The sequence below is a fragment of the Pyrgilauda ruficollis genome, unplaced genomic scaffold (genome assembly GCF_017590135.1).
Source record: "Pyrgilauda ruficollis isolate IOZ18807 unplaced genomic scaffold, ASM1759013v1 scaffold1, whole genome shotgun sequence".
Classification (NCBI taxonomy): Eukaryota; Metazoa; Chordata; class Aves; order Passeriformes; family Passeridae; genus Pyrgilauda; species Pyrgilauda ruficollis.
In genome coordinates this window covers 23,403,326-23,425,478 of record NW_024508100.1, presented here as the reverse complement: position 1 = coordinate 23,425,478, position 22,153 = coordinate 23,403,326, and the positions used below count along the sequence as shown (strand labels likewise).

Here is a 22,153-nt window from a genome sequence, read left to right as displayed (position 1 = left end):
AGCCTCCATAAGTGGGGTATTTCAAAGACAGACAATCTGGCAGTGGTTCAAATCACAAAGATGCTGAATTTCAGTGTCAGCAGGGTAACTGGCTGAGGTAGATGTCTTCACTGGTGAATTGAATTGCATCTTATGTGTTACAAGTCAACAATGAACTCCACTGAGAACATTAATCAAAAGAGACACTTCCAGAAGCTAAGAGACAAAATATGCTTTTATCCTACTTCTACAGCTTTCTGGCTCTTGTCCTACTGTCAAGGGCAAGGAGACAAGTAATTTCCTAAATGGATAATGCAGAAATCCTGAGAGCTGGGTTAAGCCCTCATCGTCTTGTGCCTACATCATAGCGGATGCAAGTTTCTCAGAAATCTGCAAATGCATTTCACTGGTCTGCAAAGTAGCAGAAGGGTTTAAAATTATAATTTTCTGGTAATCAGGCTATATTTTTGCCTCTTGTTTTACTACCCAGTAGTACCCAGTGGTAGTGTTTTTGTGGATGAGTCATGTGTATCTTTTAGTATTTTGTACATTCTTTCATTAAATCTTTCTCAGATAAAGTGTGATTATATGAAATGCCAAGACCTTTTCTATAGATAGCTTCAGGATATTTGAACTCCCTAGCTAAAGCAGATAATTGGAGAAATAGTCAGTTTGTAAAAATTAGACTTTTATAGTCTTCCTTATATAGTAACTATCAGTATTGAATTAATATTATAAAAATGGGAAATAGGGGGTTTTCACATTTCTTTTTCAAGAAAGTTTCTGAGTACTCTGGTAACTTGTGTCCTTTGTTTAGGTCTCTCTCTCCAAGTGTGATCAATTCAATTCTTTATCTCAAAAAGGTTTGATTTGCATTCAGATACATTATAATGGTATAATTCACTACACTGTGGGTAATATTATAAAATACTTTTGAGTCACAACAGATTTTATTTAAAGTCTATGGGAAACTGCCAAAAGCATCTGGAAGAATAATTTGTATCTTTTTAATCAAGTTGGGGGAAAAAAAAGGAAGATGCAAAGCCAACCTCTTAGTAACAAGGATACATAAAGAATATATTGACAAGGTGGAGATAGGTCAAATGTTGAATTCCATGATTTTGAAGGTCTTTCCAACTTGAATGATTCTGTGAATATGGGCAAAAATATTTGCTAGCTTTTAATTTTTATTAATAAAACACCAGAAAATGCCTACAGGGTAGAAAAAAGTCTCAGAAGAACTAATATATACAGAGAATATTACCAGTAAGAAAGAAAAAACTGAAATGCTTGTCTTTTTAAATCTTCACAAAGTAAGATCCATAACAGTTATTTTAAAAGGTCAGAGGATAAATGAGTAAGTGGAAAGGTAAAGAACCATTGGGTTACATGAATGTATTTCACTTCATCCAATTTAATTTTCAATGCAGTTACCTCAGAGTGATAAAGCAGGATGCATAAAGGACTTTTCACTACTAGCAGGTATTTTAGACAGCATGCAAGTGAGAGATTAGGCCTCAAAAGATGCAAATACGTCAAATATCAGATTTATTTCTAAGAAAATAATAAAGCAGAGATGTAGAGATTTATACATCAGTGAATTTTCAGTAGAATTTCTGGTAAATTGGTAGAGCATTCAATAGAGAAGTCTGGCTATAATTCTGACCTAAAGGAAATATATAATGATAAACACTAACAGGTTTAGCAAGGAGTGATTTACATGATCTGCAAGATGTTATATTTCCCAAGGAGAAATTCAGAAGTCCTGTTTTGTCTTTGAGTTTCATCTATCTAATGAGGACATTTCATAACTCCCCTTACTATTTCTGTGTTCTCCTGCTATTTGATTTGAATGTGGTGTTCATCAAGTACAGCAGGTAGTCAGGTATCTCACAATTAATTGTTCTGCCTATTTTCAACTCTCATTTCTCTTCAGTGGAATGTGCAGCTACTTAGAAACAACTCAGTGTTTTCATAAAAGTTAGTGACCAAACAGCATAATTATAGCCTTACAGCCTAGCTCAGCTAACAGAGAGAATGGAAAGATTCCCACTAATTTTGTATGGAAAAGTAGTTCCCAGACTGCTTCAGTAAGCCTCAGCTTCCAAAAGGTGTATGTTCAGCTTTGTAAATTATTTATCTTGTAAAAACTAATCCCATCACAAAAAGCTCAAAATTACTGGGTTAAGGATAAGACTGAAAACTTGGAAAATTCTCTTAGGATTTAGTAATATGCAGGTTACATTCATCATGGGTAAGAAAAACTGATTAGCTTTCTACTCCCATTCACATTTTGTAGTGCACAAAATATGTTAGGTTTATAAATAATACAGTTGCATGAGCTGGACTTTTATGCTTGTCAATGAAAGCTAAGTTGATAAATACAGCTATAAAAAGAAGTTAACATATTGTGGCTCTTTATTGATATCCCAAAGAAACATTCCTGGACAGTAAAGGAAAATATGTAGGAAAGATAATGTAACAGAACTAGTAATAAAAAATAATATATATTTATTTATAATTTAGCCTACTGTTTATTTTGTATTTTAAATACTTTATTTAATAATCTAATTTAAAATTTATTCATTTCCAGAAACCATGTATATTTATTATTAATATATGTTTATTATATTTTTAGTATGTTTATAACGCATCTCTAGTATTGTGAGAACAATCAGTCTGATACAAAAGTCATTTTACTTGCTACAAGACTCAGTTCAAGAATCTAGATCATGTTTTGAGAATATTAACCTTAATGGGATTATAAAAACAGCAAAAAATACAGTGTGAAGTCCTACAGATAAATTTTGGTGCCTGACATATCTTCCTGTGTCTTGCTTATCTAAGGACCCATATAAGCAATTAAGATAATACAGCTAAAATTAGACAATGCACATCCTTTTAACCATTACAGAAGCAAAATAAATGTATTGACTTAAAGCTCAAGCAACTTTCAAGAAGCAAAGAATCACATTTTGCTTTCATTCCCCATGAGTATAGCTTATAGCTCATGAAATTATGAACAGCTGTATCTGATCAGACCAAAGGTCTGTTCAGCCATGTAATTTCTGAGTCTCATGGAAATTACCATATGTTAGGGATAGTAGGCAGAAAAGCACAGAATTGCTCTTGAGTAGTTGTGGCCTCATCTAGAAAGGAGGATGGAGAGTGTTGTCTGCTGCTGTGGCTATGCTACTCCCACATACTGTTTTCACAGTTGGGGTTCCACTGTCAAGATGCACCAGAAAGACAGACTGCAGGAAGGATGAATTCTATCTATTGCAGAGGTGACAGACAATATTTCAGATGTGTTTTTCAGTGAAACTGATATACCATATCAACAGTGGACTTGACAGTGCCGGGCTAATGTTGGACTCAATGAACTTAGAGGTCTTTTACAACAGTGATGATTCTATGATTCTACAAAGTTCCTAGAAGTAAAATCTGCTTGGGAGGGCAGAACTTTTCAGTCAGATGTCATTTGACAAAGTCCTATACCTGTAATATCACTAATCTTTCATGGATATTACTGGGTCTGCAGGTAATGATGAAGGAAGTGTCCTGCCTGATCCGGATGGTTCTACTGAGTTTCCTCTTATAATGTGGCCTTATTCCTATGCTAATAATTTATGTTGACAGCTGATATTGTTCACTTCCATAAAAGGTAACAAATGTGTGCTTTGTTTCTTCTCACCCAGCCTTTGCTGCAGCTTCCCTTGTCTGAGTAGATAATCATTCAGAATAGGAAACCTTGAAGATCAACCTCTCCTAGAAACAGTAGCTTTCTGACATCTCTACAGCATGTCCACCAACTACTGACAGAGCGAACCAAGGGGTCTTTTACCTTCTACTTTCAACTTTTTGGTTATAATGTAGATGTTCCCTTCCCGTCCTCAGCAAACTGGACACAGAAAATGTTCTGATTGTTGTGAATTGCTTGTGTAGAAGTTTTGCTCTCAGCTGAAAGTTCTCTTTTTCTTTTCCAAATTCCTCAAGGCTTCTGTTCTGTTCAGCTGGTTATGAATCCTTTATTTGCACAGTTGCTCTTGCGTTCACTGAAATTTTTTTAAGATGCCTGCTAGCTAAAATACCATAATAGCAAACATTCCTATGAATATTAAAAAAAATTACCTAGGTGTATACTTCTCAAAAATTGATCTTAGACCCAGATGAATGTTGAATCTTTATTAAAAATTCTTTATCTCTTTAATCTCCAATCTCAGAAGCATCGACACATTCTCATAAAAGTAACTTTGTCATCCAGACTCTGCATAAAACTCTGCATTTAATAAATGTTTAAATAACCCATTTTTCATTGAAGAACCAGAAGAAAGTATATTGGACTTTATCATGTTTCCTATTTACAAGGATCAATTTGTGGTAATTCCATCTGAATTCTAATCCCTATATTTAATTTAAGGTTGTTGATTTTTTATCTTTTTCTATGTCTGAATTAGTTGTGTGCCAGGTGGACATGGAAGATGATTGATAAATCAGACACAGCTGCTAGTGTTTGTAATCATATCTAAACCTTGTAATACTGGAGAGTTCTTATTTCTATTTATTATCACAGCAATAATGGTTCTAATTATTATTTCTGCATAATAATAATGAAGTACTGTAAGTAATCATTCACTTTAAAATGCAAAATGTTAGAACATGCATTCTTCATATTGTTATTATATTACTTAATTAGTAAGTCAAACTCTCTACAAATTCAAAACAGGTTTTATTTTGAAATTTAATCTCTATTACTGTTAATCTGGATTACAGAACCATAATTTTCTGTATTTTTACAGCATGTACTGCCCAATATTTTCATTTAATGCATCTTCACTACAGTTAAAGTGTACAATTTTAGGTTTTGTACCATTTTAAATGTAGCTGGTTTAATGATAGTTTCAATTATACAGCTGCTGTGCACCAAGCATGTGTTGTAAACCATCATTACATACCATGTATATATGAATATGATATATATTTTTCACTTATGTACTTTAAATGAAGGAATTTCACAGAAACTTAATACTTTAATTGAGAATTATATCTCTGAATTTACAAGTAAATAGTTTTCCTGAGCACAAGATGAGAAAAGAGTTCATCATGGACATCTCTTGAACCTGATTAAAGCTGTTATGTGGCCAGCTCCAGTCTAGGATGAAGTAGAACAATACAGTAAGAAGTAGCAAAGCTAAATAGCTTTTCTGGTAGCCATGTGTTTGATAAAAATTACCTTTCCAAACAGAATTTAGAAAATAGATTTTCATACACGATTCTCTGGACTGAAGTATGCATTATTCAAGCAGATATGATTTGCTGAAAATAGTGATGGCTCTACAAATGTGATATTAGAATTTCAAAATACTTTCTTTGTTCATGCATAATATTCTAAGACTTGACATTGTTTTTATTAGTAGTACTATTAAAGATTCAAACATTTTATGAGACGTGTGTGTTGGTAGAGTGTTTTTGGAACACAGCAATTTGCTTTACAGCTAAGATAATACCCTAATACATTGCAAATGCAACTGCTTGCTCCTATTTCAACTGGGAAATGAAAATGAAACTAAACAGAATTCCATTTTGATAGCACTGAGTACTCTGTAGGCAGTTCAGCTTTTCGAAACCAGTTTTATAACATCCACACCTGGTTCTATGTCAAAGAGACAGATGTAGCATGTATTATGTTTTTTAGTAATCTCTCAAGTGCCTTGAACACACTAACTTCCATTTCAGCAATAAGTAATACCAAGTAATACATTATTAAGTCCTGTGTAAAACATGAAGTAAAAGCCCATTTATTTTAGCATTAAAATTTATTTACTTCCTGTAATGGTGTTTTGGACTAGCTGAATTCTAGGAGTACTTTTATGCAATATGATTCTGAAACAGCACAAACAGCATCTAAAATATACACATTCCTTAGTCAAAAGTTCCAGACCTTTGTTATTTAAGTAATTTTAATGAAAACCTGTATTATCCTAAATACATCACAAGTCTTTAAAAGCCGTTATTGAAACATGGGCTGTCACTTAGAGTGATATATAATGACTAAGAATGTGGCAGGTCTTTTCTCTTTTTGATTTCTGACACATTTTTTGTTAATTTCTTTTCCTTACAGAGCTAACAACTTTGATGGGTGTAAATTAGTAATGTCACAGTACTTATAATGCCACTTTCTTTTAGGTGACTAAGCTATCATCAGCTCTTAAATAAAGATGAAACTATTTAGTATTAAGTTATTTGTAATTATCCTTTGGCTTCCTGAACCATAAGTATGGTGGCAGGACAAGGGCATCCCCAAACCTCTGCATCTGAAATCTGCTCCTGTTTTCACAAAGATTTTGTATTTTTTCAAAATCAAAGCCAGCAACTTGATTAACACATTTTAAAAAAACTTCAGTGGGGGTGGAGAGTGGGAAAAAATACCATTTTACACATTTACAGAATAAACATATCTAAATTCAACAAAATGCATCATCACAAGTATTTTGATAATTCTTTTTCATTTTCTTTTTTCTTTGTGAATCAAAAATAGCCAGAATTTTTTTTACAGTACAAACATAACTTTGTCTGGAAGTAAGAGGAATTGTTTTGATCCCATAGCTGATTCTGCAAATTATGAGCTGCTAAGGCAATTCCTTGACCAAAATTCATTATCACAGTTTTTATATTCCTTATTACATATTTTGATGCATTTGCATATTAAATTAAAAACTTACATATTATGGAGCAGGAGATTTTTACAAACTTTTAAACCAGATTGTAAAAATGAAATACATATATAAATTTATTTGTCCATAATGCCCTCCACATAATTTTTACACATATAGATTTATTCCAGGAATGCATTACAAGTTTAATTCGGGATCATACAGAAAAATTCAGATTGTTATTCCCTGAAATACTGTATCTTGCCTTATGTCATGTCGTGCCATTGCAGTTGGTTGCTTTTCAACACCATTTTCAGAAATGATGTTTGCTTTCACTTACTAATAAAATAAAATTTTCAGAAACAATTTAGCACACAAAACATTGGAGAGTAAGAATAAGACCCATAAATTGAAAAGCATAGTAAATTTACAAGTCTTAGTACCTGCAAACTTTCTTCATTGCAGTTAGATCAATCCATATGTCTGTTCAATTCCAGAATTATTTTAGGATTTTTTGAGCTTTGAGACATTTGGGAATATTGTTTCATAAAATGTGACATAAATTTTGATACCTTAGTCCATGGTTTTTTTTTTGTTTTGGTGTTTTTTGTGCTGTTTTTGTTATTGTATTCCCTAAGTTTGCAGGAGAACTGAATGAAAAATACCATTTTCTGCTGTGTTGATTTGTATGTCTTGATGGAATAGGGTCATGTGTTATCTTTATTTGTTCATTGGCAAGAAACTGTGGTTTAAACTGAACAAATCCCAGAAAGCTCTGTCTGAATTGGCATTTCAAGATCTCAGTGTTGAAGTACATTCTAAATTTTAGTGTTGATTTCCTCATAATGCTGAAATAGATGTTTTTCATAGTTATGTCTGTAAACTATTTTAACAGTATTTTATAATGCAAATTATCTCTCAGGCTTACAGAAAGCCAAATATTTTCATAAAGCATCATGTATTCAATATGTTTTGGATATTCAATTTATGCCGATTATTAATTCTTACAAAATATATTAGAGGTAATGATAACTTCCTTGATTTCAGGAGCTGATGCTGTGGAAGCTCAATGTAAGAGATTTGAAGTGAGAGCAAGTGACAGTGGAAGAGTATTGTTTTCTGCAGATGAAGATGAGATTGTCATTGGAGCTGACAGACTGAAAGTAACAGGTATGTAATAATAAAGATTCAGAATGCATGTAAACACATATTTTTTTTTATTACCTTTAGTAGTAATTAAACTATCAATCTTTTACAAAATTTCAGTCCACTGGAGAAGAAAACGTCTTCTCATTATCAGAGATTGTTTGACCAATCAAAAGATACTGTATAATCTAAATATCAATTCCTCTAAAGGTAGATTTAAATTTAAACTCTGCAGGATCAACTGTGGTACAAATCACACTTCCTACTGTGTTTTGGCTTTCATATGTTACCATTAAGAATTGTTTTGTTGTGTGTGTGCCACTTGTTTAGGTAATGCTCCTTCAAAATGATAAAAAATATTATATATATGGTAGCCTTTATTTTTTCTGTATACATAGCATCAAATCTAACTTCCATATGAATTAAGATTTCATGTGGCTCAGCTGAAAAGCCTTGCCTTGACTTGGGTATATTAGTTTGTAATGAAATACAAGTTACGGTTTCAACACAGCCAGCAACTAAGGCTTGCACTCACTCCTCCACCAGTGCGGGTGGGGGAGAAAATTGGAAGGATGAAAATTAAAAAAAAACCTAATGGGTGTAGATAAAGACAGTTCATTAGGCAAAGCAAAAGCCACACACACAAGCAAAGCAAAACAAGGAATTAATTCACTGCTTTCCATAGGCAGTGAGGTATTCAGCAGTCTGCAGGAGAGCAGGACCCCATTGTGCATAACGTGGGAAAAAAGAATCATGGTGAATCCTGCTAAGGCTCAAACTTAGTCATAATACTAAATGCTGAGAAAATTAATTTTAAATGTACAATTGACACAGGAGATTTCAAAGTATCTATCATAAGTTAAAAAATAAAATGACTTATAAATGGTGCTAAGAATTAGATTCCCCGCCAGCGAGAAATGCAATCATAAGTTTTTGATGTCATGATCGTTATTTTTTAATCAAATATTTGGCACCATAAGAATTAATTTTGTCCAAAGATTGTGTGATACCTTTAAATTCTTCAGCAAACACATGAAAGGTGATGAGTCCCTGTGAGCAACATCAATCAGACTGTATTACTTCACATGGCATGATATGACTGATGAAACCTGGCAGGAAATCATAATGTCAAACATCAACCAGAATTTTTTTCTTTAGTTTATTTTTCTCAAGCTTCTGTTTTTTATTATCATGGTGCCTTGGGGTGAATATAGGAAGGGAATTATGGAAGAAGAAATAAAACAAAAGTTGAATATAAAAAAGGGAAAATGAGATGTGTATATTTGGAGATAAAACTCTCACATGTATTTTTTTAAGGGTAGTACTACAATAAAATTATTTTCTTTTCTTCTGTAGCAATCAATAGGGTCTCTTTGAAAGCACTTCACTGTGAATATGTCCAATAAATTATTTATTTTGGTAATTAATTTTCAAAGTATGATTATGGGTGCTTGTAAACTACCATGGCAACGTGGGATTTTTTGTATATTATTTTTCCTTCATTCAGAAGAATGCTTTTTAATGCTCAGCTTTTAAAAGCAGTCTATCATAAGTCAGTCTAAGAAACTCTTGATTAATAAAAACTGAAAGATTAAGTTGACAGCTTCTCACTGATTATTTTTGGTAATATTTTTACTTGTAATTTTTTATGTAGGCAGCCTATTCCAAGCAGAAAGGCGTAGTAGAAACAGGGTAGTAATCCAGATATCAATTTATTTCCCATATAAGAAAAATATAGTATCAGAAGTAGTACTTTTTGATTTAGAGATATTGCAGTTATATATTTGTATAATAAGAGTCTCTCACTTTAAAATTAGGCAATTGGCTGTTTTAGTTTAACTTCTTATACTTCCTCACAATTGCTAGTTCTGCTTTTTCTTTTAACTGCATAAGCTCTTTTCTGCTTTATTACTCAAGGAAAGAAGAAAAAGGATTCAAATTTTGTGTTAGAGAGAGCTGTTAGAATTGCAGCTGTCTATTGTCCTTTTGCACAGAGATGCCTCCTGCCAACAAGTTGAATGTGTATCATGGAGCTTTAGAGGAAGGAAAGAGAAAGGCTTGATGAAGTGAACATATTGTTAAAGAACTGGGGAAACAAGTAGTAACAAGAAGCTCATTTTCTGGTGGGCTCACAGATTCCTTTCTGCACATGGTTAAACCTTTCTCCACTTTTTTTGTGTTCACCCTGCTGTTCCAAGCATCTATAGCATCACAGGTTCTTCTTCTGTCTCTCTGCACATATAGAACAAGAGCATCTGTTTGGTTTTTACTTCTCTTATTTAAATCTTTGTTCAAAATTTTCTTCCCTTTGCTTTTATTTAATTTTTCTTATAACTGGAATGTGATCTCTGTAAGATACTCTTGTAACAGAACTGTTACAAGAACCTTGTTCACGAGAGTACAAGCACACATCTGGCAGCTTTATCCTGTCAGAGCCTTTTGAGAAAGATTAAGAATCCCTTAGGTCAGTGTACATTTTCCTGAGACAACGCTGTGAAATAAAGTTAAGTAAAAACCTTCTCTGGATGGCTCTGTTAGTATAGTTTGGGGTTTTTTTTTTCTTTTTTTCTTAAAGCATACTCATAGTTAGCAGCTGTATAAGAAGGATGAAGGAACCTGGAACTCACCTAGTTTTAGTCAAAATGCAACTACTCTTTCTTGACAATGTAAATGAGGTTTTTACTACTTTGTCTTCTGAGGTGTCTTTCTTAGTTAAGGCTAAATGCACACTACCAGAAATTTTCTTTTTTTCCCATTCAACTCATACTTTTCTATCCAAATTTTGCAACTATTTTGCTTTTTGGAAAGGTTATTTCTCTCTCTATGATTTCAAAGGAAAAGAGATAGTAATTTAACTCTCATGTTGTCTCCTACAAGTTCTTTTGATCTATGTAATTCCTTCACTTTTCTATAATGTTCTTTATTTAAACATGATTTTAACTCTGACCCTTCTTCTGAGACCCATAAAAACTATAGTATAATTTCTTTTGTTTCAGGTTTACATAGCGTACATAGCTTCTGTATAAGTTGTACTTGCACACGTGGCTTTTTATGTTTATTAATTATCCTTTAAAAAGGCAAAGCAAAAATAGATTTACAAATTAAATTAGATAGGTCATCAATCAGAAGCCATTGCTGTTCTGCAGTCAAATCCAATTATGTTTTCTAGATGTAACAAATCAGCTATATAATTTTCTCTAAATAACCCAGTCTAAATTGTTTGGAAAATATTACTTACCTTTAAGGAAATTGAATTAATCTTGTTTTCTAGTACTTTCTTAATTGCTGGATTATTTTATTTCTTACTGCTGCATATCTGGGTTGTGTAGTCTGTTTCAGTCCAGGACTTGAAGTCCTTTCGGGATAGAACTGAATTTTTTTTATTATGATAATTAATATGTCAACAGTAATCATTTTTCTCTAAAAAGAAATAAGGAGCTACTTAGAAATTTGTCGGTCATAGTTCTACCAAGATTTTAGTTCTGTAAAGTTCAACCACTTCATAATTTTTGGAAACACAAATTTTTCAGATACATGAAGTTCCACATCTGTATTGTATAACCTGATCTAATTGGTTGAAGATCACTTTTTTCCCATATTTCAAACACAGAAATAGTTCTCACTGGGGGAATTGCAGTTGTACAAAGGTTTGCACATTGTTGCTAGCAGTACTAGGAGAAACAGAAGAGGCATAAAAAAATTGCAGGTTATTATGACTTCCTAAGACGCTTCTTCCTTGTCAAATAGCACAATCATGTGGAATAATGGAAATTGGAAAAGGACAGTAGAGCACATACTGTGGTAGCTTTCTCAGATTAATAGCAGGATGTATATAGGGCAAATATACATTTACACCAAAACAGTTTCAGGAAAAAGGACTGCAAGTATCTTTTTCATTACACTGAATGTGCTTACAGTGGGCTCAGTCTGGCTTTTGATCAGTCATTGACTTCACTAGATGAAAGATGAGAGCCTTGATGTGTCAAGGAAGCTTCAGAAAGTTCCAGCATACCTATATTCCAATAGTATTCTAATAATAATCAGAATTAATATGCAGAGGAGTGCATCAATACTCCAGTTTTGATTTTAAGACTATGCTGCAGGACTGGAAGTCTGCAGGTAATTGAAATATAGAAAGGTCTTCCAAGGTAGTTAAAAGGAAATGATAAAATAGAAATACGGTTTATGGCTATAAAAAGGAAATATGACAGAATTATGAGGAAATATATGTGAATTGCAAATTAGGTTGGAGAAGTAGAAATAAAATATTTATAAGAAGTACTGAAATGTAGAAAAATAACGTATTATTTGATGTATGTGGTTATTACAGTAGACTAATATCTAGTGCATTGAGAGACTGAATGGGAATTTCAGTATGAATGGGAAAGAAGATCTTTGATTTTCCATGTTCAGTGGGTGGATTGTCATTCAGGACAGATGGAGTTTGGAGAGTGAAGTGGCATGAGATGAAGGGAAGCATTTAATAATTTTAAGGTGGCTTATGGAGCCAAATTATCTGACCCCAGTAAAACAGTATTTGATGTGGTGCTAAAATTTAATCCTTTAAGCAGATATGACAAATTCTTGGTATCCTGAACACTGAATGAACCTGAAATCTTTTGTCATCATCTGTCAGTAACAAAAATGCATCACATATACAGGATTTCTTCATTTCCTGAGTAATGTGTACATTAATATATACTCCAGTGATGAATAAGGTTTCTGATAAGCTTATTTAGGTCTCAAGAAAACACTTAATATCTGTTCTTGACTTTAAGGGAGCTCTGACTGAAGGATATTATTGTGGAAGTCTAACCACTTGACAAAACAACCTGTCAGAGCATGACTCTGGAGGTACAGCTACAGAGCTGATTACAACCACATTTATATATCTGACTCCAACTTGTCTGTGGACTGAAAGCTTTATGGGCAGGCTAAAAATGGAGAGAATAAATAAATGAAAAAAATAAATGTATTATCCAGGACATTGCTTAAATGAATTTATATCTTCTATTTAAGGGTAGAATGCATCCAGCCAGCACAGACTCTAAGCAGTGTGTACCTACATCAGCCTGCAGATGTCTTTGTAGACTGCTAGAGGAATACATTAACCTAAGGATAATAGTTTATTGGCAAAAGAAAGATTTTGATTTTTGGCACTTAAAATTGTGGAGAAGCAAAAGAAGACTTGGTCTCAGAAACATATGTAAAGTGAAATACGTCTTGGTAAAAGAAATTTTTTCCGAAAAGGGAATAAACCAAAAAGCAGGCAAATGTGCAAAGAGTTCTGTCAGAGAAGGAAAACACGTTCAGTTCCTCTACAGCCATTTCAGTGAAAAATACTCATCTAGCCTGTTCTGTAGAGTGAGAAATAGAAGAAGCCAGCATATAGTCAGGCAGAAGAAAGGAAAAGGAAAAAAACCCAACTAAACAGCTAAATAACACTCTTTTGCAATGACGGTAGAAGAAAATAGTCTCCTACCTAGAGAGTCAACCTTTCTATAATCCATACTTTTGAATAACTCTCCCTAAGTAATGAACTTTTTTCCCCTTTTTTTCATGATAACATCAGTTACAAGAGAAGACAGATTTTAATCCTTTCTTCTCCTTCTGGGCTGTAATCTATTTAATTCTACTAAATAGGGTTTATTTTTTTAAAGCTGATTCTGTTCTTGTCTGAGCTGTTGCTTTGCAGAATGCAGCCAGCATTTTCTCAAGGTTTGTGGAGACCATTTTCCCTGTTCTGGTACAGAGCAGCATCAATCCAGAGGCTGGCTCAAACTTACCAAGTGAATCTGATTTTCAGGTTAAACATTTAAGACCAAGTTAATAGCAATATCCACTATTGGATATTTGTGGCCAATGTAAGAATTAATGCTTTTAGGAAAAACTGCATCATATTCCTAGTCATATTCTATGTTTCCTGATGAAGGATTGTGTAAAGTCTATAGATGCAATTTAAAATAGTTCTAGTTTGAGGTATCTGAATTACATGACACCAGGCAAATCTACATGAACTAGGGAAGGGTCAAAGCTCAGTGGAAAATTGTCCCACCACTAGTAAGCTAATTCTTAAACCAAAACAGCTTCTTTGGAAAATACACACTAAATCTTCAGAAGGCTTTGATGCAGGTATTAATTGGGTTCAGATTTTGTAGCGACCTTTTGACTGTTAAACCTGAGCTAAGTCTGACACTCACATGCCCTCAGGCTTTGTAGTTTTGAAAATGCCCATTTAAATTGCAGCAGCCAGACCCATCTCTATTTTTAAGCTATAACTACTCGCAGGAGGGAAAGGTGAATCATAAAAGAACTCCAACACTCCAATTTTCCTTTTTTTGGCCTTAAAGAACTTGCTTGTGGTTTATTTATAGCTGGAAAAAAAATGTATGAGATAAGGGTCAGACTGCAGAACACTGTAGGATTTCAGTTCAATAAAAAAGAGCATTTGGTTCCAAATACTCATGCTGTAATGGTGACACTACAGGCCAAAAAATTTTTGCTTTGTCCTGGAGCAGTATTCTCATTGGGTGCTAGAAGATGAAATCATTTGGCTATCAATTCATAACACTTTCAGAATAGGAGAAATACTGTTACTTTTTCAGGATGTATTGTTGGCATCTGACTTTTCACTAAGAATATACTGATGTGCCTCTTACTGTAAGACATGTAATACATGTCAGAAGTGCACTTCATTTTCTCTGAATTATATTAGAAACCTCTACAGAGTGGCTTTTTTTATTTTTATTGGACCTTAAGCAAATTGTTATCCCTACTTTAAGCGCAAGCTAATTTGTTTAGTAACCACAAACTGCATGGTGAGATTATAGAACCATTTGTCATGACATACATCCTACTTTACAAACTTACATGAATTGACTCTAAATTTAGGTGGAAAGTAGCAGAAAGCCTCACATGAAGGCTTGAGGACTGTTTGAGTCCATGGCAGCGGCAGTTTGATACAAAGCCTTGCTCAGAGGAAAAGCTAGCTCACCACCAGTAACATCTTGGACTTCACTGTTTGCCCTGGATCAGTTTATAAAGCAGGTATGCAGGTAAAGCTGTGAAAAACATAGATTCCAACAATGTCTGCTCTGCAACACATTTCAAATTTTATTCAGAGCAGACTCCTATAAGCTAGGAATAATTTCGCACACAGAAAGAACTCCAGAAAAAAAAATAATTTAAACCAAAAAAAAATATGGCCTGCAGCTTTCAGCCTACATTGTGAATTTAAATTCCTATCCTCATTGTGGCTAATGATGAGTTTAAATTTCACAGTGTCTGACAACATTAAATTCAGCACACTAAGACACAAACATAATAAGCCATTATTCTGGCTGTAGAAAAATATCATCAATATATATAGGACTTTGTATTTGAATTGTGTATTACAATGTGGCTTTGCTCAAGGCTCAGAAAGTACATATATACGTGTTACGAAATTCACGAAGTATAGATAGAAATGCTTAAAAATTCAGAATAGATAATGTAAATTCCAAAAATAAGAGTGGCAAAAATCAACACCTATTCTATGAAAGACATTACATTATCAGTGGTAAAAATTATCTCACAAAAATAGAATGAACAAAAAAGCCTCAATATCCAGGCAGAAATGGATGCATCTGAAAGCTAGATAACTGCTCTCAGATTCAAAATAAATTATTATTTGTACTTCATGAGTATCGAAGAAAAGGCAAATAACCTATGTGGTAATGTTGACCACCAAGCAAAAAAAAATTAAACAGATTAGGCTTTTGATAAAGAAAAGAATTATGTAATGCACAGGGGCTAGTGAGAGCATTTTGGAATATTTGGGGGCCTCTTGTTTCTTTTAACTTCAAAAGATTTTTAACTATAGAGACAAACATCCATTGGGGAAAAAAATGAAAATATCAAGATTGTACAAAAGAAATACAGATTGTAAGGATGACACAGTATTGAAAAAGTAATGTGAGAAGTGTTGCTGTGGGGAAGAACTGAGAATGTGAAGCTGAAAAGAAATCTTAAATTTATTTCAAATTAAAACATCCCCTGCTCCAAAGTTATAGGGAAAGATAACAGGAAAACAAAATTAAATGGACTTCTAGGGGTCAATTTTCAAACCTCAAAGAAATCCTAAGTAATACTTAAATGTACCAGAGAAAAAGATTTAGAAAGCATTTTGATCAAAGGTCAAGAGCATAATGTAAAACAAGAAAGTCAAATATGAAGCTAGAATGTACAGGAGTAGGCCCTGAAGATCTTCTTACCTTTTCCACTCTGGCAAGGTCCTCTTCAAAGTGTTTAGTCCTGCTTGGTGTACCATTGCTCAGTAAACATCTGGACAGAACTGACATCCATGGGACTTATTAGTTGTCCAGAAGAATTATTTCTGAGGAATAGGGAAGAAGTTGGTGCTATGTAGCTTGAAGAAAAAATGTCAAAGACAATTTCATACCAGTCTTGAGGCCCTGAGAATTAACTTGTTGAAAAACAAGGGATGCTATCTATCAGCTAAAACCAAAATCCAAAAATAACACCCAAACAAAACAAAAAAACCTACCCCCAACCAACGAAAAAAGAAACCCAAAAGCCCCACAAAATACCTCACACCAACTAATCAACAAAAAATACACAAATCTTTTAAATGAAAGAATAGAGGAACAGGGAAATAGTTTGGCTGTAGAGAACTGTAGAGAATTTTTTACTTCAGAGCTAATTATATCATCTGTTGAAGATGAACTGGTTTCATCAACCAAAACTTGATTTGGTTTTGAACTTAATGATCAGAGAGGAAGAAGCCTTAGCAGAGTTCAGATAGTTCCTTTTTATGTCTAGTCACAAGTTATCGAATATAAATTCAGTACATTTTTTTCTTTCGAATCTTAGTTCTTACAAACATATTAGGTATAGTCCTCTTCATGGTAGTTTTATTTATATTCTTTTGGTTTTTTTTTTTTTTTTTAAGCTATAACACATTGGTTAGAATGAAATGTGGGTAGCATGACAAACACGTAGGTTAATTGCTTTTGGGATGTATTGTCAACTTCACTTTTGACTAAAATTTGGTACAGTGTGAGGGGAAGGTGAGAAAGCTGCATAGCTAAGCACACTTTAGTACAAGAAAGGATAGAATGAATGAGTGTAGCAAGGTACAGCAATCAGAAGGATCCTCTCTTTTCAGAAACTCATCATACTGGAACTGGTAGCCCACACTAAACCTACGTGTCCACGTTTCCTGATGTTAGCATAGATCTTGGTTTTTATTGAAGCTATCGGATTTATAAAACATTAGAACCTTATTTGTGAGTATGCTAGAAAAACACTGCTAGAGAGCAGGTCAGAGCGCACATATACACAGACACACATGCACAATCTTTACAGACAAATACCTTCCAGTCCTTACAGGCAGCCTTATCACTTTACAAATGCCAAAATGTCATTTACCTCAAGTAGAGAACTTTCCCTTAAGTATCATCCTTCTAAAGCAATTTGATTCATAAAGTGTGATAGAAATGACAGCAAGTTACATGACTTACAATGTAATAGGGTATTTTCCTGTTCTTTATCTACATCACTGTCTGCAAAGCATGTTGTGTTGGTCAGAATTCTAGATAACAGCAGCATGGAAAATTTTAAAAGTACTTGGATATTGTGCTATGACCCCAGATGCTTCCAAGTTCAACAAAGCAATATACTGGAAGTAGCCAAATGCCAGGTTCACTTGAAAAATTGCTGTCCTAATTTATGGTTGAAAGCATGAGGTGAGATTGGTAGTTGCATCTGAAAGTCTCTTCTCATCTAACATCAAAGGGAGATCGTTTTTTAAAAAGTATTTATTTTGTTTCAAGCAAGCCACTTTTATTATTTTTGGTATTTTTATCCTAGCAGCATTACCAAATGATGGACTACTTTTTAAATCTGTTTTTACACTCCCAGTGTAGAGCTGGGAAAATAGATAAAGCATAATGTGCAGGAACAGTATCTATCAACAAGTTTGTTTCATGTTTTAGCTGTCAGAACTGTTTTCAGGCTTTTTATAGTTGCAATTTTTTTACTTGTCACTGTCATTCCTGGCCTTTCCTCCCTGGTTTATATTTAGATTTACAAAGAAAGGAAAAGACAATTAGAATTTCTGAATTTGAAGTTTTAATGAAAACACTATTTTTTTTTTCTTCTTGACAGCAAATCTAACAGTAACTCAGAACAATTTCATTTAAACAAAAAATTAATGCAAAAAATTGTATAGATACTAAAGGGAATTTCAATGTAAAACAAGAAAAGGAGCAGAGGGAGTATCCTGCTGGAAAAACCAGAATATTATACTTATAGTGATGTCTAGAGGCCAGAGGGAGTCTAAAGGACAAGGAAGATTAAATCTAAAAGTATATTCCTTTGGAAGGCATGAGAATAAAAGAATAGAAGATTTCCCAGTCATGTTCTCTTCAGTGTGAAATGCTGGAGTGGTAAGCATCATGACAGTTTATTAAGTGGATAATATAGAGAAATACCTCTTACAGTGGATCTGAAGAAAACACAAAATAAAGAGAAGATTATCTTAATGTCTCTTAACCTGTCTCTGAAACTAGTAAGGGCTTTTGTTGATAGTTGGAGAAAGGAGATCTATTTTTTCTGTGTTTTTAAAAAAAAATTATAAAGCAAAATAACTAATTTCATGATGACTGTCAAATTGTATGACATTCTGTTCCCTTGGCATGACTGTCCTGGTGCCCAGGATTCAGTTTTCTATACTGAAAATGCCTGAACATAATGTACTTTAAGAGGATGTGAATAACATGTTTCTCGGGCAGCTGACCACGCTGAATTTTGATGCAGCAGTAAACCCTACTTTGCTAGTTTTAGCTGGACATGCATTTGTATGTAGCAAGGCAATGGAAAGTGCTTAAATCTTAAAAGTCTGAATTTATGATAGGCACGTGAAAGGTGAATTTATGATAGTTGTATTGCAGCAGTGATGAGAGTGTGATTTTTGAGTCTCTCCTGACTCACAAACAGTAAAAGAGCAAAGACAAGATGAAGGTTTTGCCACAAGACTCACAGCAGAGCTGGACTGTTGCCACATTTGCCAAGTAATCTGAATTGTGGTCGCAGTCTGAGTCCTGCATACTGCTCCTTGGTGATGTAGAAAGGACTGTTGAGACTGGCACTGATAAATTACTCTGTGACCAGCTCAGTCCCATCTTGAAAATGGAGTGGTAGATCTAGCAGTAAATTACTGCCATAAACCCTCTTCCTGCATCTGCAAGGTATGTGGCATGTCTCTTGTGGTTCTTGCCTGAAAAAAAATCTGAGTCTTTGGCAAAAGATGCATATTTCAGCCAACTTTCCCATATTAGACTATGCTTTAGTATCTTATCCTTTTCTGCAGAAAAGGCTGTCTTTCCTGTGGTTAGTACACATAACAAATAGGCACATGTTTCCTAACACAACCATTGGTGGTTTGCGGTCACTGCAGTTAATTGGTTTGAAATACACCTGCTTCCATTTTGTTGCTAAATTAAAAGCATAGCTTCATGGCTATGCAGACTTGAAGGTGAGAATATTAAGTGGCAAAATTACTGTTCCACATTCACACTTCCACTCACAGCTGCAGAATTTCTGTTTAAAGCTGCAATAAAGACTTCCCTAATTCCAGGTTTAAATGTATTCATCTATGTAATTTACTCATAGAGAGAAAAACAGAGCATTAATAAACAGCAGGAATATGAATTCATAATAGGTTATAATCACGAGTGCTAATATCAAACAGAAACCTTTTAACAACCTTGTAAGGAATTAGTATTATAGCTTCATTTTATTTCTAGTATCTGAAAAATAAAAAGACTTTCAATAATTTGAGTTACTAGTACTTTTGTTGCATTTTGGTCTAATAGGCACCAAAGTGTATTATATTCACCTATCCCTGTTTTGGCATTGTAGACATATACGTGAGGATTCATCACAGATTTTAAATTTTGTATGTATTCAGAAGTATTTGGAAGCATTTTAAAACTTTTTATATACATACTATGTACTTGCATATGATGAACTTCTACAGGGGGCACAAATGCACTTATTTAGATATCTGATTATAATTTATCAATGGCATGCTAATTCCAATAGAGTAAAAATACTATAGTACAGCTATTTAAAAAAATCTGGATGATTGTCCTGCTGCTTTGTGGCCTCCTTAGCATAAATAAAACAATTTATTAAAATTTATGAATGCAGCAGTAATTCTCACATTCTCATAACAATTCATCAGTATGTTACAGTAATGGCAAAGAGAACAGAAATAAATTTTCATTTACATATGGCACAGAGAACTTGCCTTTAAAAGGTAAACATGGTGCCCTATGAAGCAGTTAAAATGCTAAGGGTAAGAAACTTAGATGATTTCTGATATGGTTAAAGTGAGATTTCCAAACAAGATTTTCCCAGCTTAGATGAGATCATCAATTGCTGATCAGGTGTTGAAGGCAAAAGTTTCAAGGTGCTTGGGTTGTCTGCATTGTTGCTCTAGTCTCAGTCTATTATCATTAGTACCTAACCTCTAGAGATGCCAATTTCTCCATTTTGGCTACAGATAAAATATAAGTAATCTATGTTCCTAATTTAGACAGCTAAGTGACTAGACAAATAGACAAATTCCTGATAAATTCCTCTCAGCTTTAACTTTTCAAAATCATACTATTTATTTATGGAATGTCATTACTGAAGGGAAAATACCCTTTACTTTTATCAAAAGTGAATCATAAATTATTTTATTTTAGAGCTTTTTGAAGCAGATGCATCCTTGCCCTGTATCAAAACTAGTGTGGCCAGCAGGACCAGGGCAGTGATGGTCCTGTGTACTCAGCACTGGTGAAGGCCTCAGCTCGAGTGCTGTGTCCAGTTTGGGGCCCCGCGCTTCAAAAAGACACTGAGGTGCTGGAGCATGTCCAGAGAAGGGCAGAGGAGCTGCTGCAGTGTCTAGAGAGTGAGGACTATGTGCAGCAGCTGAGAGATCTGGGATTGTTTGGCCTGAAGAAAAGGAGCTTGGGAAAGACCTTACCACTCTCTACAACTTTCTGAAAGTGGATGGGTGGGTCTCTTCTCACCAGGGAAGTGACAGGACAAGAAGAAATGTTCTCAGGTTACACCAGGGGAGGTTCAGGTTGGGCATCAGGAAGAATTCATGCACTGAAAGGGTGGTAAAACATTCCAATGGGCTGCCCAGGGAAAAGATGGAGTCACCATCCCTGGAAGTGTTCAGGAAATGACTCGACATCACAATTAGTACTGTGGTTGATTGTCAAAGTGGTGATCAGTTAAGGGCTGGCCTTGATTGTCTTGGAGGTCTCTTCCAACCTTAATGATTATATGATTCTATGAAATTGGATGAACACTTCTGGCTAAGTTTTGAGGGTGAGCAGATGCATTTGTCAGAAAACTTCAAAATGGGATATTATTGCTATTTGTTCTTGAAACTGTGAGAAACAATTTTCTCATTCTCCCATTTTGTAGTTGAGATATCCAACTTTATGTAGCATTCCTTTACATTCCAGGTGAGTCCCCGGGTTACGAAGCTATTGACTGTTGTTTGAGAGTCTTCATATTCATTGATTCACTCATTTTTCATCAGGGAAACAACAATTCTGCTTTGAAACTCATTAACTATTCATTAGAGCATAAACCTGAGTATTCCAAAATCTAGGGTTATCTACTACAACAAAGGGAAAATGTGATCTTTTTTACCTACTAAATATGAAAATAATCCCATTTAATTCTATCTTTTGAATGTAGACAGGGACACTTTTTGTGTCTGATGAGCTACGATGAACCCAAAATAATTTACACAATTTTAAGAAAAGTGCACATCCAGATTATGATTTATGGGAGAAGATGATGAATTTTGAGGGGGGATTGGTATTAGAAATTATTTACTGTGAAATCTCAATATAATCTTTAAGTCTATTCTTATATCTAGCTGTTGTAAAGTTTCAAGGAGACTGAATTAATTCAAGCAGAAAATTATTGTATTTCATCACTTTTATTGTCATGTGTATCTCAGTCTGCCATACCTAATAGGGGAAAAAGTAAAAGATATTACAGAGATTATTATGTTTTTAAAACCTCTTTTCTCTAAACCCCCTATATATATATTTCAATTTCATTCATGTTTTGAGGAACTATTCAGATTTAATATGACTTTTCAGCAGTTTCACTTACATTTATTGGGTTTTTCATCTCAGAGGGAGCATTTAGAACAACAATTTCCAATTATTAATTGAATTATGTAACTGCTATTCTCAGTCCAGATTTTATTCAAATAGATTTTCTTTTTCAGAAAAGTAAATCAAGTGGTGGCCAAACATAGATTTTTGGATGTGAAACAATCCAAACAATTCTAC

At 34.0% G+C, this 22,153-nt stretch overlaps 1 protein-coding gene across 2 annotated transcripts in view; it reads left to right on the top strand.

Annotated features, from left to right (window-relative positions):
• SGCZ (sarcoglycan zeta) overlaps positions 1-22,153 on the top strand; it is a 171,611-nt gene that overhangs the window by 118,176 nt on the left and 31,282 nt on the right. The window contains exon 4 of one of the 2 annotated variants that reach the window (XM_041490274.1): positions 7,680-7,802. The exons of the other annotated variant lie outside the window; for it this stretch is intronic. Within the exon in view, the coding sequence (XP_041346208.1) occupies positions 7,680-7,802 (123 nt within the window). The remainder of the gene's footprint in view (positions 1-7,679; positions 7,803-22,153) is intronic. 2 annotated transcript variants of the gene reach the window in all.